Here is a 17464-nt window from a genome sequence, read left to right as displayed (position 1 = left end):
TCCAGTAACTGACTGGATTATCTTGCAGGCCAGACCAGAGATGAGACAGAGAATCAGTGGTGGACAGGTCCATGCTATGACCAAGACCTCTCAGGTGTATATGTTTCCTTCCTTCCGATTAAACCTGAACTTCATGTCAGTGTCCCAGTGCTGAACTTGGGGTCACTAGACCTCTTTATGGGTTCTCCTCCCAAAGTGGCCACATGGGATAAATCTCCTTTCTGTTCTCTTCACAGGATTCTGCCACCTGGTGACACTGGAGTCTTCAGTGTGCCTAAGCGGTCTCTGTCATGTTCATGTGACAGCGAAATTGTTAATATCATGGCTCTCACACCCAACATCACTGAGTCACATCTCACTGTTTCCCAAATGGCTCATAACTGGCATGGGCACTTTGCCATGAAGAACTTAAGAATCCTGTGTTCTCGGAGAAATAACTCCTTGGAGCAGCAAGAGAAAAGCTTTCTCCTTTCTCCGTGAAGTACAATGTCATAGGAATAATAAGCTCCTGTTAAAGAGAAAACCGTGCCGAACAAAGCCAAATACATAAGGGAGACTTCATTCAGGGAGCCTTAGTGAAGGAGAAAGGCCAGAGGTTGAGGACAATGACACAGAGTTAGTCTTTCTGATGCCTGTCCAAGTAGGCTGCTACTTTCAAGTGAGACTCGGAGAGGGGGAATTGTCACAATGACTCTGTTTCAAAGGGATGGCTCCCAGGTCCTTCAGAAAGACATTTGCGAGTTGTCAAACTAGAAACATTTTTTAATACATTTCATAAAATCACTTTTATTTTGCTATCTAGCTCAGGCTGGCCTTGAACTCACATTCCTCCAGCCTCTGCCTCCCAAGTGTTTGACTACAGACCTGTATACACACCAACATATCAGGCACATAGCTATGAGTTTTGAAGTGACTAAGATAGAATTAACCATGACAGACTTTCTAAAAGAAGCAAAGATAGGCCCCTAGAGGTAGGTATAAGATGGTCTTAAGTTGAGTAAAGCTGGGAAAACCACAAAGCAAAGGGCAGGTGGTTTCCTCAGGGATTCGGTGAGAGCATCATGTTTTATAAAGCTCACTGGACAGCCTCCTCAGTGTAAAGTGTCTCTGAGGCAGCAATAGGAGAATACAGCTAGTGTCCATTTCGTTTGGTAGGTCGGCCGTCTGGGTCAGCCACCAGGAAAGAGGATGGTTCTTGCCATTCGCTAGGGTCTTGGTGTTGGTGACAGGAAGTCCTTGAATATGGTCCTGCCCACCCAAGGGTGTTAGTCAAGAGTGCCTTCCTAACCCAGATGCTGTTATCGGACACAGGTGTGTAAAATACACCACAGGCACAGGTTTGCTTTTCCTGAGGATATCATACCTTTCCATGGTGGAGGAAATGTCCATGGAATGGGAGTACACCTTGAGTAGGGTCTTAGGGCTTTATTGCTGCGAAGAGACACCATGACCACAGCAACTCTTATAAAGAAAAAAACATTTAATTGGGGCTGGCTTACAGGTCAGAGGTTCAGTCCATTATCATCATGGCAGGAAGCATGGTGGCGTGTAGGCAGATTTGGTGCAGGAGAGGTAGCTGAGAGTTCTACATCCAGGTCAGTAGGCAGCAGGAAGCGACAGTGACACGCTGGCCAGGCAGGAGCTTCTGAGACCTCAAGGCCCACCCCCTAGTGATGCACTTCCTCCAACGAAACCACTCCCACTTCCACAAGGCCACAGCTCCTAACAGTGCCACTCCCTTTGGGCCCATGGTGGCCATTTTTATTCAAACCACCAAGAGTACCTAGTGTGCCAAACTATAGATTCAAAACTAGTCCAGTATTAGAAACAAGGAGAAAGTAACAAAGACCGGAAAGATGCATGGGAACTCCGAACTTAAGGGATTGGTTAAATCAAGAAGGCACAGGTATGTTCTTACTGAGAGTGTAAGCTGTGGGTCAGGTGAGAGCAGTACTGTGAGTGCCTTAGAAAAGCTCGGAGATGTAGAAAAATCTATAAGTGAAGGTGAATGAAACCTTTCTCACATGCCACGTTCTTGAGATTTTATACAGTCAGGGCTATTTCAGGACCTTTGCCATGGGGCTGCCTCAAGACTCCATGGTTCTAGTCAGAAAACAGATATTTGGTGATTATAATGGAAATTTATAGTCATGCTTTTTTTTTTTTAAATGCCAGAGAACATCTCTCCACTGTTCGAAGGTAGCACATGGCTTGGTACTCTAGCACACAGCATGCTTTGGTGTGTGCGTTCAATTACCCCGCAAATGACTGTTCTCAAGCAGCATTCTCTACCTCCCCAATGCTGTGTGAGACCCTTTAATACAGTTCCTCATGTTGTGGTGACCCCGTCGGTAAAATTGTTTAGTTGCTACATTGTAACTGTAGTCTGCTACTGTTGCGGATTGTGATGTGAACATCTGTGCTTTCCAGCGGTCTTAGGTGACCCTTGTGAAAAGGTTGATTGACCCCTAAAAGGGTCGTACCCCACGGGTTGAGGACCATTGCTCTAGATTTTCACTTTTGGTATCCTTAAAAGTTGTATACGTTTTAGTGACCTTCGTTAAACTTCACGGGTGACGAAAGGAGTTACTTCAAACACAGCCCTTAACACTGGATTTCTTTTCTTTTCTTTTCTTTTTTTTTTTGGAGCTGGGGACCGAACCCAGGGCCTTGTGGTTGCTAGGCAAGCACTCTACCACTGAGCTAAATCCCCAACCCCACTGGATTTCTTTTTGGGAATCCCTCTGTGTTTACTTTTCTATGGCAGAGTTGGAGGAAACTAAGTCCTTTTACTTAGGAGAGAGCTGGATAAGACTTCAGACCAGGAGGTTACTCATTGAGAGGATTATTCTGAATTAATACTGTGATTCTAACCATGAGGGGCCTCCAGTTAGGCTGCATCTCAATGGTGGGAGAGAGGAGAGAGGACACAGAGAAAGCAGCTACTCTGAGCAAGCCCCTCATGAAAGCTGACTGGAGCCACCGGCTGGAGCTACCGGCTGACTGGTAAGGGCTTTGGGAACAGGCATCGAGATCATCCCCATGATACTCCCTGCCCTTGTCTATCCTGCTTCAGCGCCTCTGCTGTGTTTAGCGTTTTGTGGGTGCTGGGCCCCTACTTCATGCTCTCTGACATCCAACTGGACCTTTTCCCTATGAAGCGTCTACCAGACCCTGACAGTCCCCGGTTGGTCCGTTTACCTGTATCTCTCTGCACAGCCCTTCCCAGCCCCCAGACAACATCTCCTGATATTTAAGAAGCAACCGGATTCTGGGCTATTTTCACTTGGAATTTTGAGCTTTCTCTCTCCCCAAATCCCCTCGGGCTATAAATTAATTTGATCCAAAGCATGCTTTTAAGAGGAGGGACTCTAGTGCAGGACAAGGGTTTGCTCTTTTTGAAATTGCATATAATTTAACACGGTATAACCTTGGAAGACGAAATGTGACCTGCTCAGAGCGGTGCAGCGGGATTTACGGAGGCTGGGTGTCTGAGAGCCCTGTCTCAAAGCGGGCAGGTATTGGGTTTCAAATTATCAAAACAGCCTTGTACTCTTCTTGGAGTTATTTTGACATCTGAATAATAGCTCTGGCATTCCTCTCATCGTGTAAGTCAATAACATCGACTCGGTACGTTCCTTCCCTTATTTTCATTCCTTATTCATCTATAACCTTAGATCAAGCATTCATGATTACTTTAAGCCTTGGCTTAGGTTTGGTACTTTGGCACTTGGTGATGCTGGAGACTCCTCCCGTTTCCCTCTATGTTTGCTCAGCGATTCCAGAATGTTCTCTTCCTGAGACAAGGCCTCTGCAAAAGCAGAGAAGTGGGTGGAGCAGTTAGCCAGGATCTTTCATTCCAGCCTCCGTCTGTCCATCCATGTTACAACCTAAACTTCTTCCGGTTCCTCTCCACACCCCGCCACTGTCCGTGCCCTTGTTTCCCACCAGAGTTTCTGAAGAGCTGTCCCAGAACTGGTGTCTGTTAAGCTGGGACCCTGGGGCCTCACCCCAGGCCCGAAGACTTGGGCTCTCTGGAGAGGAGGTTGTGGAAGGTGCAGTTTTAACCAGAGAGGCTAACAGTGTCAGCCTGAGAAGCTGCTGCTCACGCCTTCCTGAAGTGAGCTCCTGTTAACTTGAGGTGTTTTCTCCTAGTTCAGAGGGCTGGGGAGGTGGCTCAGTGGTTAAGTACTTGCTGTGCGTGTTTGAGGATCCGACTTTGGATACTCAGAGCCCAGGTAAAGCAGGGTATAGTGATGAGCCTGTAATAGCACCATAGCAAGATAGGGGTGGGGCTCATGGACTTCCATATCGCCTGGATAGTCAGCTGCTAGCAGGAGATACTGTTTCAAACAAGGTGGAAGGTGAGAACTGACGCCCGCAGCTGACCTTTGGCACCTCCCTCCCTCCCTTGGCATGCGTGTGTTTACAGGCATGCTCAAAACCATGCACCCATCCCCACAAAATGCTTGCAAGCTGTAAGTTCCCAATTGCCTTTGGAACTGCAGGCCCTGGGAGCATGAAGATGTGGGAGAGACTGAGGTGAATTGAACCTAGTTTGGATTTCAGTTCCCCTTAGAGCAGACGGATGGCCTTGGGTGGGTTATTTGACCTTTTGAAGTTCCAGGGCTTTCATGTCTGGCTGGGGTGACAGTCTCTCAGACAGTACTGCTCTGGGGGATGCCGTGTGTCACACATGCAGGGCCAGGAGCCTCTCCAGTGTGGTCATTTTTCTTCATCCTTGCTCCTGCCCATGTCCTGCTTGCTCCTTATCTTTCTCCGTAGCATCTCTTCAGTTAACCGTTAGAAGCACTGCCCACCCCCCATACTCCTCTTTAAAATGATATCAGCACATTGAGGCTTTTTAAAATTAATATTTTATTTATTTACATTCCAAATGTTGGCCTCCTCCAAGTCCCCTCACCCAGAGTTCTTCACCCCATTCTCTCTCCCCTTCACCTCTGAGAGGGTGGCTCTCCCTCTCTCTCCCCTGGGCATCAAGTCTCTATAGGATTAGGTGCCTCCTTTCCACGGAGGCCAGACAAGGCAGTTTTCTGCTACATATGTGCTAGGGTATGCTCTCTGGTTGGTGGCTTAGTCTCTGGGAGCTCCTGGGGTCCAGGTTAGTTTACACTGTTGATCTTCTTATGAGACTTCTTGACCTTTTCAGGCTGGATCCCTCAGCTGAGTGTCTGTTGCTTTGGCATTTGGGTCTGGCATGTGAGCATAGTGGACTTGACTCAGGTATCCATTATGGCACCACATGAATTTGGTGTCACATCCCTCTTGGCAGGCAAATCGCCCCACGGAAGCTGTCACATAGCAAAAGCAAAGCCAGTTAGTGACTTTCTAGTTTCTCACGTTAGATATGTGAAGCCAGAGCTGGACTTGACGTCAGGAGTGCCAAGTCCTGTGGGCTTGAAGACTTGCCATCTGCCCTGGCCTGGGGTTGGGGAGTGGAAAGAGGGCACTGTCTGCCGCTGTCTGGTCTCTGGCTGTGCTGGAGTCTCAAGTTCCCTGGCGCCTTGGAACCTTGTCCAGCTTCTCCAGGTCTCCTTCCCAGGCTCTTCTTTAAGGGCTGCCTCCTGAGGACTGCACAGTGTACCCCCTCTTTTTATAAACTGTACACACTGTCAGAGTGTTTTCACTGGGGGTGACAAAAAGTATAAAGACGGTAATTTGACTTTTATTGTTTTGTTTCCATCTCCTTCAAGAATGTCAATATTTAATGTTTGAAAAACCAAATATGCAGAGAAGCAACTCATAACGAAGTCAACTTCATCTGAAGGGCTTGATGTGCTAGGGGCCGAGTCCTAGCCTAGTGTGCAGGAAGCCCCTGGCTAGGTTCACTCCCTGGAGAAGTCTTAAAATAGAGGCGGGTACAGAAACACTAACTTAAAACTGTGGGAAATGGCCATGGTTTCCACAGATTAGTTTACTTTTTTGTAGGGAAACAACACATATCCAGAAATATAGGCATAAGATGGACCTCAGCCTGTCACGGATACTGTGAGAAGTGTGGCTGCTAGAACTTTCTGCTTTAGAACACATCGAACACGGTAGTGGGAGGTTCAGCCTTAGGGTGAGCATGTCATACGCAGGTGCCCGTGGAGTTTGGAAACAGACAAGTAGGCTCATCTGAGGGACCTCCTCAACCCGGAGATTAATATCAGTGTGTTTTCATTTTGCAGACACTCAATTATATTTTGGGTTAGATGCAAGATGGCCCTTTTATTTTTTTAAAGTTACACTTTGCCCTTACCCTTTTGGTTTCATATCACTGTCCACAGCATGATTCCTTCCCCTGAACCTGTCTCTTCCTGCTGTCTTACACACTGTGGCTTCTGTGGACATCTTACACAAATGTGGTCAACTCTCCCCCATGGTCGTTTGGACCTTTAGGAGCTGGGTCTCAGGGATTCTGAGTTTAAGGGGCTTGGGAATGACCTCATGTTTCTGGGATGCTGCGAGGACACTGCTCTCTTGCTCTGTGAATGTGGAAGCAGGGACCAATGTTCTGAAGATCTGGGAGAATCAGACAGTTAGACACAGGCACAGACACGAGGGGCGGAGAAACTGTGAGGTCCCAGGTCCTCCAGTCTCCTCATCCGTGCCTTCCACCAGGGACAACGGTAACCTTCTTACCAAGTTCCTTTTGTGACTAAGGCAGCACAAATTAATTTGTAGTATTTTTCATATGATGAACCTTGACTGAGACAATCTCTAGTTCCACAACTGGAATCCAGAGTTAGGCCGGTGCTGGGACAAATGCTTGTGCTAAGAAGTATAACCCCTTCCCCCAAATCTGGTTGTTGATCAGCTTTTGATCGCTGTGACAAAATACCTGAAGCAGACACCTAAAAGGAGGAAAGGTTTGTCTCAGTCTGTGGTCATGTGACTGTGGTTTCTGGGCCAATGGTGAGGCAGAACCATATGCAGAGCCAAGCAGTTCTCTTTGCCGTGGCCAAGAGACAAAGAGAAAGGAGTCTGTGTCCCAACATACATTTCTATGTCATGTCTACAGTAACCTGCTTCCTCCCAATGTCCCCACCCTCCCATAGTTCCAACAGTGGACAAAGGCATAAGACACTGCCTTTGGGGGAGCACTTGCGATCCACACTGTAACAGTTATGAACATTTACAGAGAGGAAAGGTCCGATAAATCAAGCTAGGTATGCTTGAAGTGGAAGCGGAATGTTTGCTTGTTCCCTTTCAGGGACATCTAAGAAGGTCCCCTCAGTAAATGGATGACCAAAGAGAGCTCAAGGCCATTGGGCAGCTTCTGCCAAAGGACATTGCTGTCACCCAATTGAACGCTGTGATAATATCATCACGGTGTCAGCCACCCCTTGTGGAATGACACTGATCGTCGTGGCCTCAGGGTCTCGTAACAGATCAGCCTGGTGTTTAGTGTTTGTGTAAACCTATAGACAGGTCCTCAGAGCGCCACACAATGACTCAGGCAGTGGAGCCTCTTCAGAGCCTTCTATTTTATCCCCCTTTCCCTCTGCTGAGTGGAGCAGCTTCAAACTCATGATTTCCCTTTCTTAGCCCCCCTAAGCACTGGTATTGCAGGAATGTGGATTCTCTCTCCTTTTCTTAGCTCATTAGTTTCTCTATACCTGAGGAGTATTGGCACCAAGACACACCAATGATTACCAAAATCTGTTGACTTTCCAGACTCTTTTCCATATATGTCTTTTGTATACCTTTTGTAGGACTCAAGTTAATGTCAATTCCATGTGAAAGTTGTTACATTGTATCCTTGTGCTGGTTAGTTTTAACTGTCAACTGCACACAACCTAGAATCACCTGGGGAGAGAGCCCTTTGAAGAATGATTTAGGTCAGGTTGGCCTATGGGCATGTCAGCCGGGGATTGACTTTGTTAACTGCTGTAGGAAGATACAGTCCATTGTGGGTGGTACCATTCCCTAAGCAGAGGGTCCTAAACAGTTCCGGGGAGGGGAAGGTTAGTTGAGATCAAGCAAGCAGATAGGCCTGCATTCATTTCTCTCTCCTCTCTTGCCTTTGGATGTGATGTGAGTAGCTGTTTGAGTTCTGCCTCACTTCCCTTCAGAGATAGGCTGTAATGTGGAATTGTAAGTCAAGTAACCCCATTCTCTCTTAAGTTGCTTTCCATCAGGATATTTTACCGTAGCAACAGAAATGAAACTAGAATAAGTGTTTTGGAAATCATGACAAGAAAATAACCTGTCAGTATATACTCTAGCTCCATGTTTTAGGTTCTGAGCCAATCCGATTTGTGGATGTAATCCCACAGGTGGGAAAGCACAACCTTGTATCTACTGTTATCTACAGGTAGCTTAGGAACATAGAATCAACGAACACATGTGTTAATACAGCATGATATCTAATATATAATAGGATTTATTAGCTTGACTTATACAACCTCAAAGTGGACATCCGTGTACCACAAAGACCCACAGCCCTTTAGCTATCCAGTTAAATAAACAGGCCACTGCAGTAGTCCTAGTCCAGTCTGGGGCCAAAACACTGACTGATCCCTTGATCCTGGTGTCCCCACTAGAAGTCTGATACTGTTGCAGCCTGACCTTAGAGGACGAGGGCAGGAGCCATGTGCATACTCAGAGGTGGCTCCCTCCTGCCGTTCCCCATCCCTCTGTTCCTCAGTCCACGGAATAGTGCTACTCACATTTGAGTTCCTCACCACTGTTCCTCCGGACAGTTTTCTGTGGAAACACTCCTACATAGATGCTTCGCCACTCTTAGACATTTCTAAAATCCAGACAAATCGACAACCGAGACCACACATTTTGTAGCCAAAGGCCAGGGCCAGGGAGCAAACACCTGGGAATCAGCCATCCTGGTTTACAAGGGGAGCTGTCTGTGATGGCAGAGTTTCTAGATCTTCTGTTTCCTACATGACACCCGCTGGCCACACACGTCAAGGCAGCACCCAGAATGTGTGCCTCGCATGACCAAACAGCCAAATTGTAAGCTTTGGACCCTTTTGATTACACATGGTACACATGGTGTGACTACGGAATCTGACAGTCAGAGCAGATGATAAACACACTATAATCGTTGATGTTGGCACTGTTGAGGTTTTATGGTGGTTTGAGTTACTGATCACATATCCCTAATTCTGACATCTCCCACTTCAAAAAGGCCAGTGGTTGAGAGGCTGGCTCTTTGAAATCAAATTCCTCATTGTTCTTTTGGTTGGGCAACTCTGTTGCAGTTTTGGCTTCCAGTAGCTGAGGCTCTGTGGTCGGGGTAGCTGCGCTGTGGCTTTCTCTTCTACTTCTGGCGTTCACAGGCTGGTGCAGAGGGCAGGCAGGCAAATGAACCCTGGGAGGAAGAGTATTTGCTTCTCTTTCAACTTGCTTGAGGACCAAACCACAGCCACATTGGGAGGGAGTAGCCCAGCAGAACAGCAGAAACTCCAGGGACCTCATCCTGGCTTACCACAAAACCCTCGGTGCTGACACAATTTTGTTTGTGGACTTTAATGACTCTTCCCTGGTCTTGGTTGCTGTGGAGAGATGGCTGGAAGAGGGGAGTAGGGTGCTTGTTGCTTGTCAGTATTTCTGTAGTTGCTATACTCTCTCTCTCTCTCTCTCTCTCTCTCTCTCTCTCTCTCTGTGTGTGTGTGTGTGTGTGATATGGGTATGTGGTGTGTATGCATGGGTGTGTGCACAAGTGCCTATACAGGCTAGAGACCAACTTTGGGCGCTATTTGCCAGGTGTTGCACATCTTACTTTTATAACTGTCTCTGGTAGGCTTAGAACTCACATCTTTGGCTAGACTAGCTGTCTGGCGAGTCCCAGAGGTCCTACTGTCTCAGCCTCCCCAGTTCTGGGATTACAGTTGTACACCATCACTTCTGGACTTTTATCTGGGTTGTGAGAGTTGAACTTAGGTTTTCATACTTGTGTGGCAAGCACTTTACGGACTGAGATATCTCCCCAGCCCAGTTGCTAGACTTCCCTAATGAAAGTTGATAACAACCTTTCCTTCAGGAGGGAGGTCAACAGCCTCAAGCACCGTGTAGGTAAGCTTTGGTTTGTGGTACGTGGTTTTCAGTCTATGGCCTCAAGTTCACGCAAGCTAGGAAGCAGAGCTGGAAGCTGGTGGAGTTGCACTTGCCCACACCAGTGCAGAACCGCAGGCCTGCCACGGAAGAAGCCATGTTTGGTTGAGGTAGTGGAGGGATGATCTACTGAGTTGTCACTGATTGGCTTTCTCCAGGAGAAGCCTGTAATGACTGGTCTGCAGATTTCCTTCCTCCTAGGCTGCTGAGAAGCATGATGGTCTTTGAAGGCTGGTCTGTTTTGTTTTGTGCTCCTTGTGTGTGTGGTTTGTAACCTCTCACAGGCTTGGTGGAGCTTGTCCATGTATATATGACCTGGGCCTAAGGACTCTTTTCTGATCTGGGGCCAGTTTCCTCCTGTGCTTACTGCATGCACTCAGGACAGGCGATGAAGGTGAATCTGTCCCATTGGTTACCCGGCACCTGTGTAGTCCTCCCTGCTGTGGTCCTCCTATCTGGTCAGTGCTGACAGAAGGTAGACTTCATTTGCCCCTGGAGTCAGAGGAAGCTGGGTCTTAGCGTCTTCTGCTTGCAGGTTTCCTCCTCATTCTTTACTTTGAGGAAAGCCAGGAGGCGAGGTCCACTGGAGTCACCCACACCAGGTTTTTCTAGTGTCTTCCTGCCTTGAGCTTGTCCTGACTGAGTCACGGCACATGGGCACCTGATAAGACCCTTGCTCTTTCCGTTCCTCTTTCTGTTCTTGTCCCTCACTCTTTACTCCTTCAACTATTCCAAGAGCACCAGCCATATAGATGGCTTCCTCCAGGCTGCAGGCATCCTGTAGACACACTTCCCTCCCTTCATATTCTCTCTGTCCCCTTTATTATTCAAGAACTTGGGTCATGACAGGATGATCTGATTTAGGATGCCTAAATATGTTTTAAGCAGATTCTTCTTTTTGAATGCAAAGTGAACATGTTGTAGTAAAAAATGGGACCCCCCCCCCCCAGTGAAAGCGGGATTTAGAGTAAGCATTACATTTTATGATGCCGGATGAGTTTTGAGACGTTCCCACCCTGTTTCCCACGTCTAAGGGAAAAACAGGCTTCCTGTTCAGAAGGCTTAGAGCTTCCCTTGCTTACATGGCAGAGTCAGGAAGCATTCTATTTTCAAGAGCACAGAGAGGTAGGGAACAGGAATGGGATGATGGTCATTCCTGGAGACTGGGGAGTGGTGGTGAGTACTTGTGTGAGGCAGGGGAGCTGTTCTGTAAAGGAGTCCTCAGACATGGTAGGAGCATCTTGGAGTGTGTGTGAGCTGGCATGTTGTCATGTGACAGTGGGGTTATGTGAGCTGGCATGTTGTCATGTGACAGTGGGGTTATGTGAACTGGCATGTTGTCATGTGACAGTGGGGTTATGTGAACTGGCATGTTGTCATGTGACAGTGGGGTTATGTGAGCTGGCATGTTGTCATGTGACAGTGGGGTTATGTGAGCTGGCATGTTGTCATGTGACAGTGGGGTTATGTGAACTGGCATGTTGTCATGTGACAGTGGGGTTATGTGAGCTGGCATGTTGTCATGTGACAGTGGGGTTATGTGAGCTGGCATGTTGTCATGTGACAGCTGGGTTATGTGAGCTGGCATGTTGTCATGTGACAGTGGGGTTATGTGAGCTGGCATGTTGTCATGTGACAGCTGGGTTATGTGAGCTGGCATGTTGTCATGTGACAGCTGGGTTATGGGAGCTGGCGTGTGTGAGAGTTGAAGTGTTTAGGAGCTGGGGTGCTGCGAAGAGTCGGGGTATCAGGCACATATGAACTTATGTGAGAGCATGTTGGGGTGGGAGAGTTGGGTCGAGTGAATATAGGGGATTGGAGAGTTGTGGGGTCCACATAAATTGGGGTGTGTGTTATGAGTGTTAGGGTACATGTGAGATTTGTGTGCTGGGTGTGGGTGCTTGGGTTTTATGATGGGGTCTGGGTGTTGTGGGTGGGTGTGTGAGGTGTGTGCTCTTTGATGGATCATAATTTCAGTTTGGCAAAACAAGAAGGGCCCTGGATACGGAGTGTGTCAATGGCCGTACAGGAATGGCACGTACCCAACACTACAGAGGGGCACATGGAAAATGGTTAGAGGCTTGGTAGAAAGGCACACCTAAATATTTTTATTATTTTTAAATAGGTGTGTGTGTGTGTGTCTGCTTGTGAGTGAGTGGGCCGCAGGGGCCTGTGATGGTCAGAGGCCTCAGGTCTGCTGGAGCGGGAGCCGTAGGTTGTGAACCACGTGACCTCGGTGCTGGGAGGAGCAGCAGGTGCTCCTTAGCAGTCTCAAGGTGCACGGTCCATCTCCAAGAGGCTGAAGCAGGAGGATTGAGAGTTCAAGGCCAACCTAGGCTACGTAAGCCAGATGAGCTCTTAAAACAAGAGCAAGAAAGAAACAAAAAAACCACGTAAGATTAGGATGTAAATTCCACAAGCCTTTGTAAAACAAAACAAGGACCAAAGGGTAGGCTGAGTTGAAGCTTTCCTTTCTGTGTTTTAAGAGCCACAGTGAAAGCTAGCTTTGTGTAGCGGCTTCCGGAGGCAGTGAGGTTACCTGGTTTTTATTCCCAGTGATGAGGTGGAGAGATGGAGAGCAGCAGGTAGAGCCCTGACTCCCACCCATGGCCTGCAGCTTGCTCCTGCCCATCCTCCCACCCGCTGTGCCCCCTAAAGCCAGTGTTTGCACTGCAGAAATTCGCTGTCTTTGTCTCTTCCCGTCTCTCCCTCTGCCCCTCCCCCACCTCTCTGTGCAGCGTACTTTCAGAAGCCCGAGGACCAGAAACTTCTATTTCAGCAATGGAGAGATGCCTCTGTTTTCCTTCTTTGTGGCTGAAGTTTGAGAGAGAGGCCTGTGCTGAGCTTTCTGGAAGACTTGCCCTCCTGCTGCTGTGGGCCCAGTCTCTGACACCCGCCTGGGATTCAGGTCATATCCACCGCCACTTCAAGGTGGGCTGCTTGCTTTAAAGCCCTTTGATACTCTGACGAAAGCCTATGTCCCATTTGAGGTGCCGACCAATTCAAGTGCCAGCTGGGCCCTTTGTTTATGATTGGCTCACGTTTCCGAGTGAATTTCTTTCCGGAGACGACATCCTATGAGTCACCTTTGAAATGAGAATTTATCGGCTTAGGGTCAGGATAAGTGTAGCCATCTGAGGGCCCGTTTCAGTAGTCTGGGTCTGTATTAAAGATAGAGGTGCGTCCTCCCACACGCTCAGCCCCTGAAGTCTGTTGCCTTCTCCAAAAGAACAACATCTCTCACCTGCTTCTTTTATCTCTATCCAGCTGCGGACCTGACGGTCTTACTGTTACCCAATTACCAGCTTGGAGCCTAAGTCTTGAGTTTGATTTGGAAATGTTCTGCCAACACGCATGCTCTTTCTGCTAAAAAACCAAACCAAACCAAATAAAACAAAACATGGAGACAGGATGGATCGGCTCTCTCTGTGTCTCCTGTGTCTCCCTCAACACCCCCAGCTGCCCAGGGATCAGACAGTCTGGCCGTGTCATACTTAAGACAAACAACAATGAATTCTCTCTCCTTTCCTCTTGGGCACTGTGTTCAGGAGGCAGTGAAAACTGGTTTCTGCTTCTTTCTTTCCTGGGAGTTGGGTATTAGGAGAGGCCCCTCAGGATGGTCCTCCTGATTATCTACCCTTCACTTGTCTTTACTGTACTCACTGAAGGCGCTAAGAGTGGAGCGGTGGGAATTGGAGGGTTCTTCTTTTTAAAAACGTCTTAAAGATTTTCTTTCTCTGTGGGGAATGGTATCTCGAGCAGGACGTCTGGCACAAGCATGATGGAGCAGGATTGGAGTACACACACCTCACTGTTCTGCTTCGAAGTCCTGACTCAGTCCCACCTCGAGGTGCAGAGCCTCCTCTTGCTCAGTGGTGTGCAGCGTCCACTTAGATTCTCAGGAAGCTGAGTGACTGCTCGGCCATTTGTTTGAAAACCTGAATCTGCTTGTTGGACTCAAACCAGTCCTGTCAGACTTTTCTCTGGGCGTGGGGACAGTTTAGAGGGATGAGAAATTATCCTGGCGTTACAACGCAAAAAGATTTTCTGCTGGTTTAGTGCTCTTTGTTCAGTCCTGGCAGTGTGGTTGTCAGTGGTGTGGTGGTGGCAGTGGTGTGGTGGCAGTGGTGTGGTGGTGGCAGTGGTGTAGTGGTGGCAGTGGTGTGGTGGTGGCAGTGGTGTGGTGGTGGCAGTGGTGTGGTGGCAGTGGTGTGGTGGTGGCGGTGGTGTGGTGGTGGCAGTGGTGTGGTGGTGGCAGTGGTGTGGTGGTGGCAGTGGTATGGTGTCAGTGGTGTGGTGGTGGCAGTGGTGTGGTGGTGGCAGTGGTGTGGTGGCAGTGGTGTGGTGGTGGCAGTGGTGTGGTGGTGTCAGTGGTGTGGTGGTGGCAGTGGTGTGGTGGTGGCAGTGGTGTGGTGGTGGCAGTGGTGTGGTGGTGGCAGTGGTGTGGTGGTGGCAGTGGTGTGGTGGTGGCAGTGGTGTGGTGGTGGCAGTGGTGTGGTGGTGGCAGTGGTGTGGTGGTGGCAGTGGTGTGGTGGTGGCAGTGGTGTGGTGGTGGCAGTGGTGTGGTGGCTTGGTTCTTTGTCTAATAGTAAGATACTTTGGATGAGGTGAAAGAAAATGTTGGCTTGTGGTTCTTCACCTGTGAACTTGGGTGTGCATGCCCTGGGCTTTACTGCTGACCAGAAGTCTTGAGGGGATCACTGGCTTGAGGGGATCATTTCCTCCTCATCCATGTTCCAGCTAGGTGTTGTGACAACTTGGGGTGGGGAATTCTGTGTGTGGGAGACAGGGAGAAACTGCAAGCTGCCACCATACTCGACATTCTGAGCAGCTGTCTCTGGAGGGGAGGCACAGTGAACTGGCTTGTGAATGGTTAGAAGGGAGCCGAGAGGAGCATGCAGTCATAATTAGATTCCCGAAGTGGCTCTGGGTAGACCCATCTTTCTGGTGAGATCAGAAAGGTGGGTATGAAGAACGGTGTAAGTACCGGTCCCCACCACCTCCGTGAAGCTACAAAGTGGGTTCCAGGAAACTTGTTCTTTTTTGCCTTTAATCTTATGTTAGGAAATAATCATAGGTTCGTAAGAAATTACAAAAAATGTACAGGGGTGAGTGGACTTTCCCTTCTGTTACAGTCTGGGCTCCTTTGTTTCCGTTGGATTAAATTGCAAGTAAGCAAATGGTGGCAGTGGCAGTTCTGGGTCTCTTCGTCCCAAATGTGGGCTGGACTAACAGACCCAGAGGCGTTTAGCTCTGAGTCCTGGATCTGCGTTACCATGACTGGGCATGTAGGCCCAAGCCTCAGAGGCTCAGGTCGAGAGGCTTAGTGCCCTGGGCCCGGACAGTGGTGCCACCCTCATGTATGGCTCATAGCCGCAGGATTCAGTGGTTCAGGTCCTATCTCTTAAGCTCTGGATGTTGGGACCCTTAGCTCACAGCAGCAGCTGGCATCAAGGCTCTCTGGCATTTGTTAGAGGCTGGATGGTGTCGAACTCTTGTGGTGACCGGAGGCTACTGCCTCCCATCTTTGAGTCTTCACAACCTTCTGCCTTCCACAGCCTGACTCTGTTGTCTCAACTGCCCTGCTCTCCTCTTTTAGCCCAGGTGCCTCTGTTCCCTGCCGTTCCGCCTGCCCTCAACTGCTCTCTGTGACTGAGTGTGCTAATGATCTGCTGTGGCAGCCACCACTCTCCTACCATTTCTGCCCACTCTACCCAAGGGCAGAAACGAGTAACAACAGATCCCTCTAAGTGAATACACACACAGGTGCACATGCACACACATGCATGCATACACACATGCATATACACACATGCATGTACACACACACACACACACACACACACACACACACACGCACATGTATATACTCTCTTACCATCTCTGCCCATTCTACCCAAGGGAAGAAATGGGCAACAACAGTTCCCTCTAGATGAATACATACACAGGTGCACATGCACACACACGCACACACACACATGCATGTACACACACACACACACACACACACACACACTCCCTTACCATCTCTGCCCACTCTACCCAAGGGCAGAAATAGGCAACAACAGATCCCTCTAAGTGAATATACACATAGGTAGACATGCCCACACATGCACACACACACATGTACACACACATGCATGCACACACACACACACACACACACACACACACACACACTTTTTCTCCACGGTGTTTAGTAGTATTCTAAGTTGTCTCAGTAGTAACAACTGTCAAGTTTTGCCTCTACCATGGAATGTATAGCCACACCCCTTTCTAGGCTGATCTTTCCAAATTCCCTCTCTGTTTTGGTTTATGGAAGCCAAACATATCTTAGAATTAATGGGCCCTGATGGTCGACCACAAATGGAACTCTATGAGGATGTTATTAACGTGCGCCCGCAATTTAGCTGCAGAGAGGGAACCAGCAGTCAGTTCCTTTCTATTACCAGCAATTAGAAGTGATGAACCTCAGATGGAGGCCTGAGAAGGGAGGGAGTCTTGAAAGCTGGCCATGTATGATGAGACTCTAAGACATCTTTTTAATTGGAATGCTTCCTGCCTTTGGTTGCAGAGGGCAGCTTGGGCAAGCCACACGGAGAGTTAGAATGCACGGGGCCTGTTCCCATGGCCCGGTGACGTGATCTAATTTGGAATTCCTATGGCTGAAGTGAAGAGAGGCCCAATTAGATTTATGTGCCCTGTTGAGCACAAGACATGGTATCCAGGCAACTCAAGCTGAACGCACACAAGATAGCAACCCTACCCCACCTACTTGGTAAACTCCATGCAGGTGGTGGATATAATACCTTGATAGATATGGCTGGTCACCTAGGATATTTTTCTAATATCAACATTTACCATAGGAGGGTCTCATGTCTCTGGATTTCACCAAGCAAACAATGCATCTCAGACCAGAAGTAGAAGCAAAGCTTTGCCAGGAAATGCTTGGCAGAGTTGGCCTAATCAGTGACTTGCACTGCGAGGCTATCCAAGATCATTGGTCTGGGTGTTTGTGACAGGCAGTCTTGGGTTGAGGAGCACGGGCAGTCTTGGGTTGGGGAGCATGGGCAGTCTTGGGTTGGGGAGCATGGGAAGTCTTGGGTTGGGGAGCATGGGCAGTCTTGGGTTGGGGAGCATGGGAGTCTTGGGTTGGGGAGCATGGGCAGTCTTGGGTTGGGGAGCACGGGCAGTCTTGGGTTGGGGAGCATGGGCAGTCTTGGGTTGGGGAGCATGGGAGTCTTGGGTTGGGGAGCATGGGCAGTCTTGGGTTGGGGAGCATGGGCAGTCTTGGGTTGGGGAGCACAGGCAGTCTTGGGTTGGGGAGCATGGGCAGTCTTGGGTTGGGGAGCACGGGCAGTCTTGGGTTGGGGAGGATGGGCAGTCT

At 48.8% G+C, this 17464-nt stretch overlaps 1 protein-coding gene across 1 annotated transcript; it reads left to right on the top strand.

Annotated features, from left to right (window-relative positions):
* The first annotated feature begins 850 nt into the window (after positions 1 to 850).
* On the top strand, positions 851 to 13463 carry RGD1562683. Its single transcript, NM_001108314.1, has 4 exons — positions 851 to 971; positions 2881 to 3006; positions 12816 to 13008; positions 13345 to 13463. Exons 2-4 carry the CDS (start codon positions 2906 to 2908, stop codon positions 13354 to 13356), a joined length of 306 nt encoding a protein of 101 aa, NP_001101784.1. The 5' UTR covers positions 851 to 971; positions 2881 to 2905; the 3' UTR covers positions 13357 to 13463.
* Positions 13464 to 17464: the final 4001 nt, after the last annotated feature.

Source organism: Rattus norvegicus, chromosome 11 (genome assembly GCF_021556685.1).
Source record: "Rattus norvegicus strain SHRSP/BbbUtx chromosome 11, alternate assembly SHRSP_T2T, whole genome shotgun sequence".
In the NCBI taxonomy this organism is placed as follows: Eukaryota; Metazoa; Chordata; class Mammalia; order Rodentia; family Muridae; genus Rattus; species Rattus norvegicus.
This window is presented reverse-complemented; position numbering and strand designations above follow the sequence as displayed.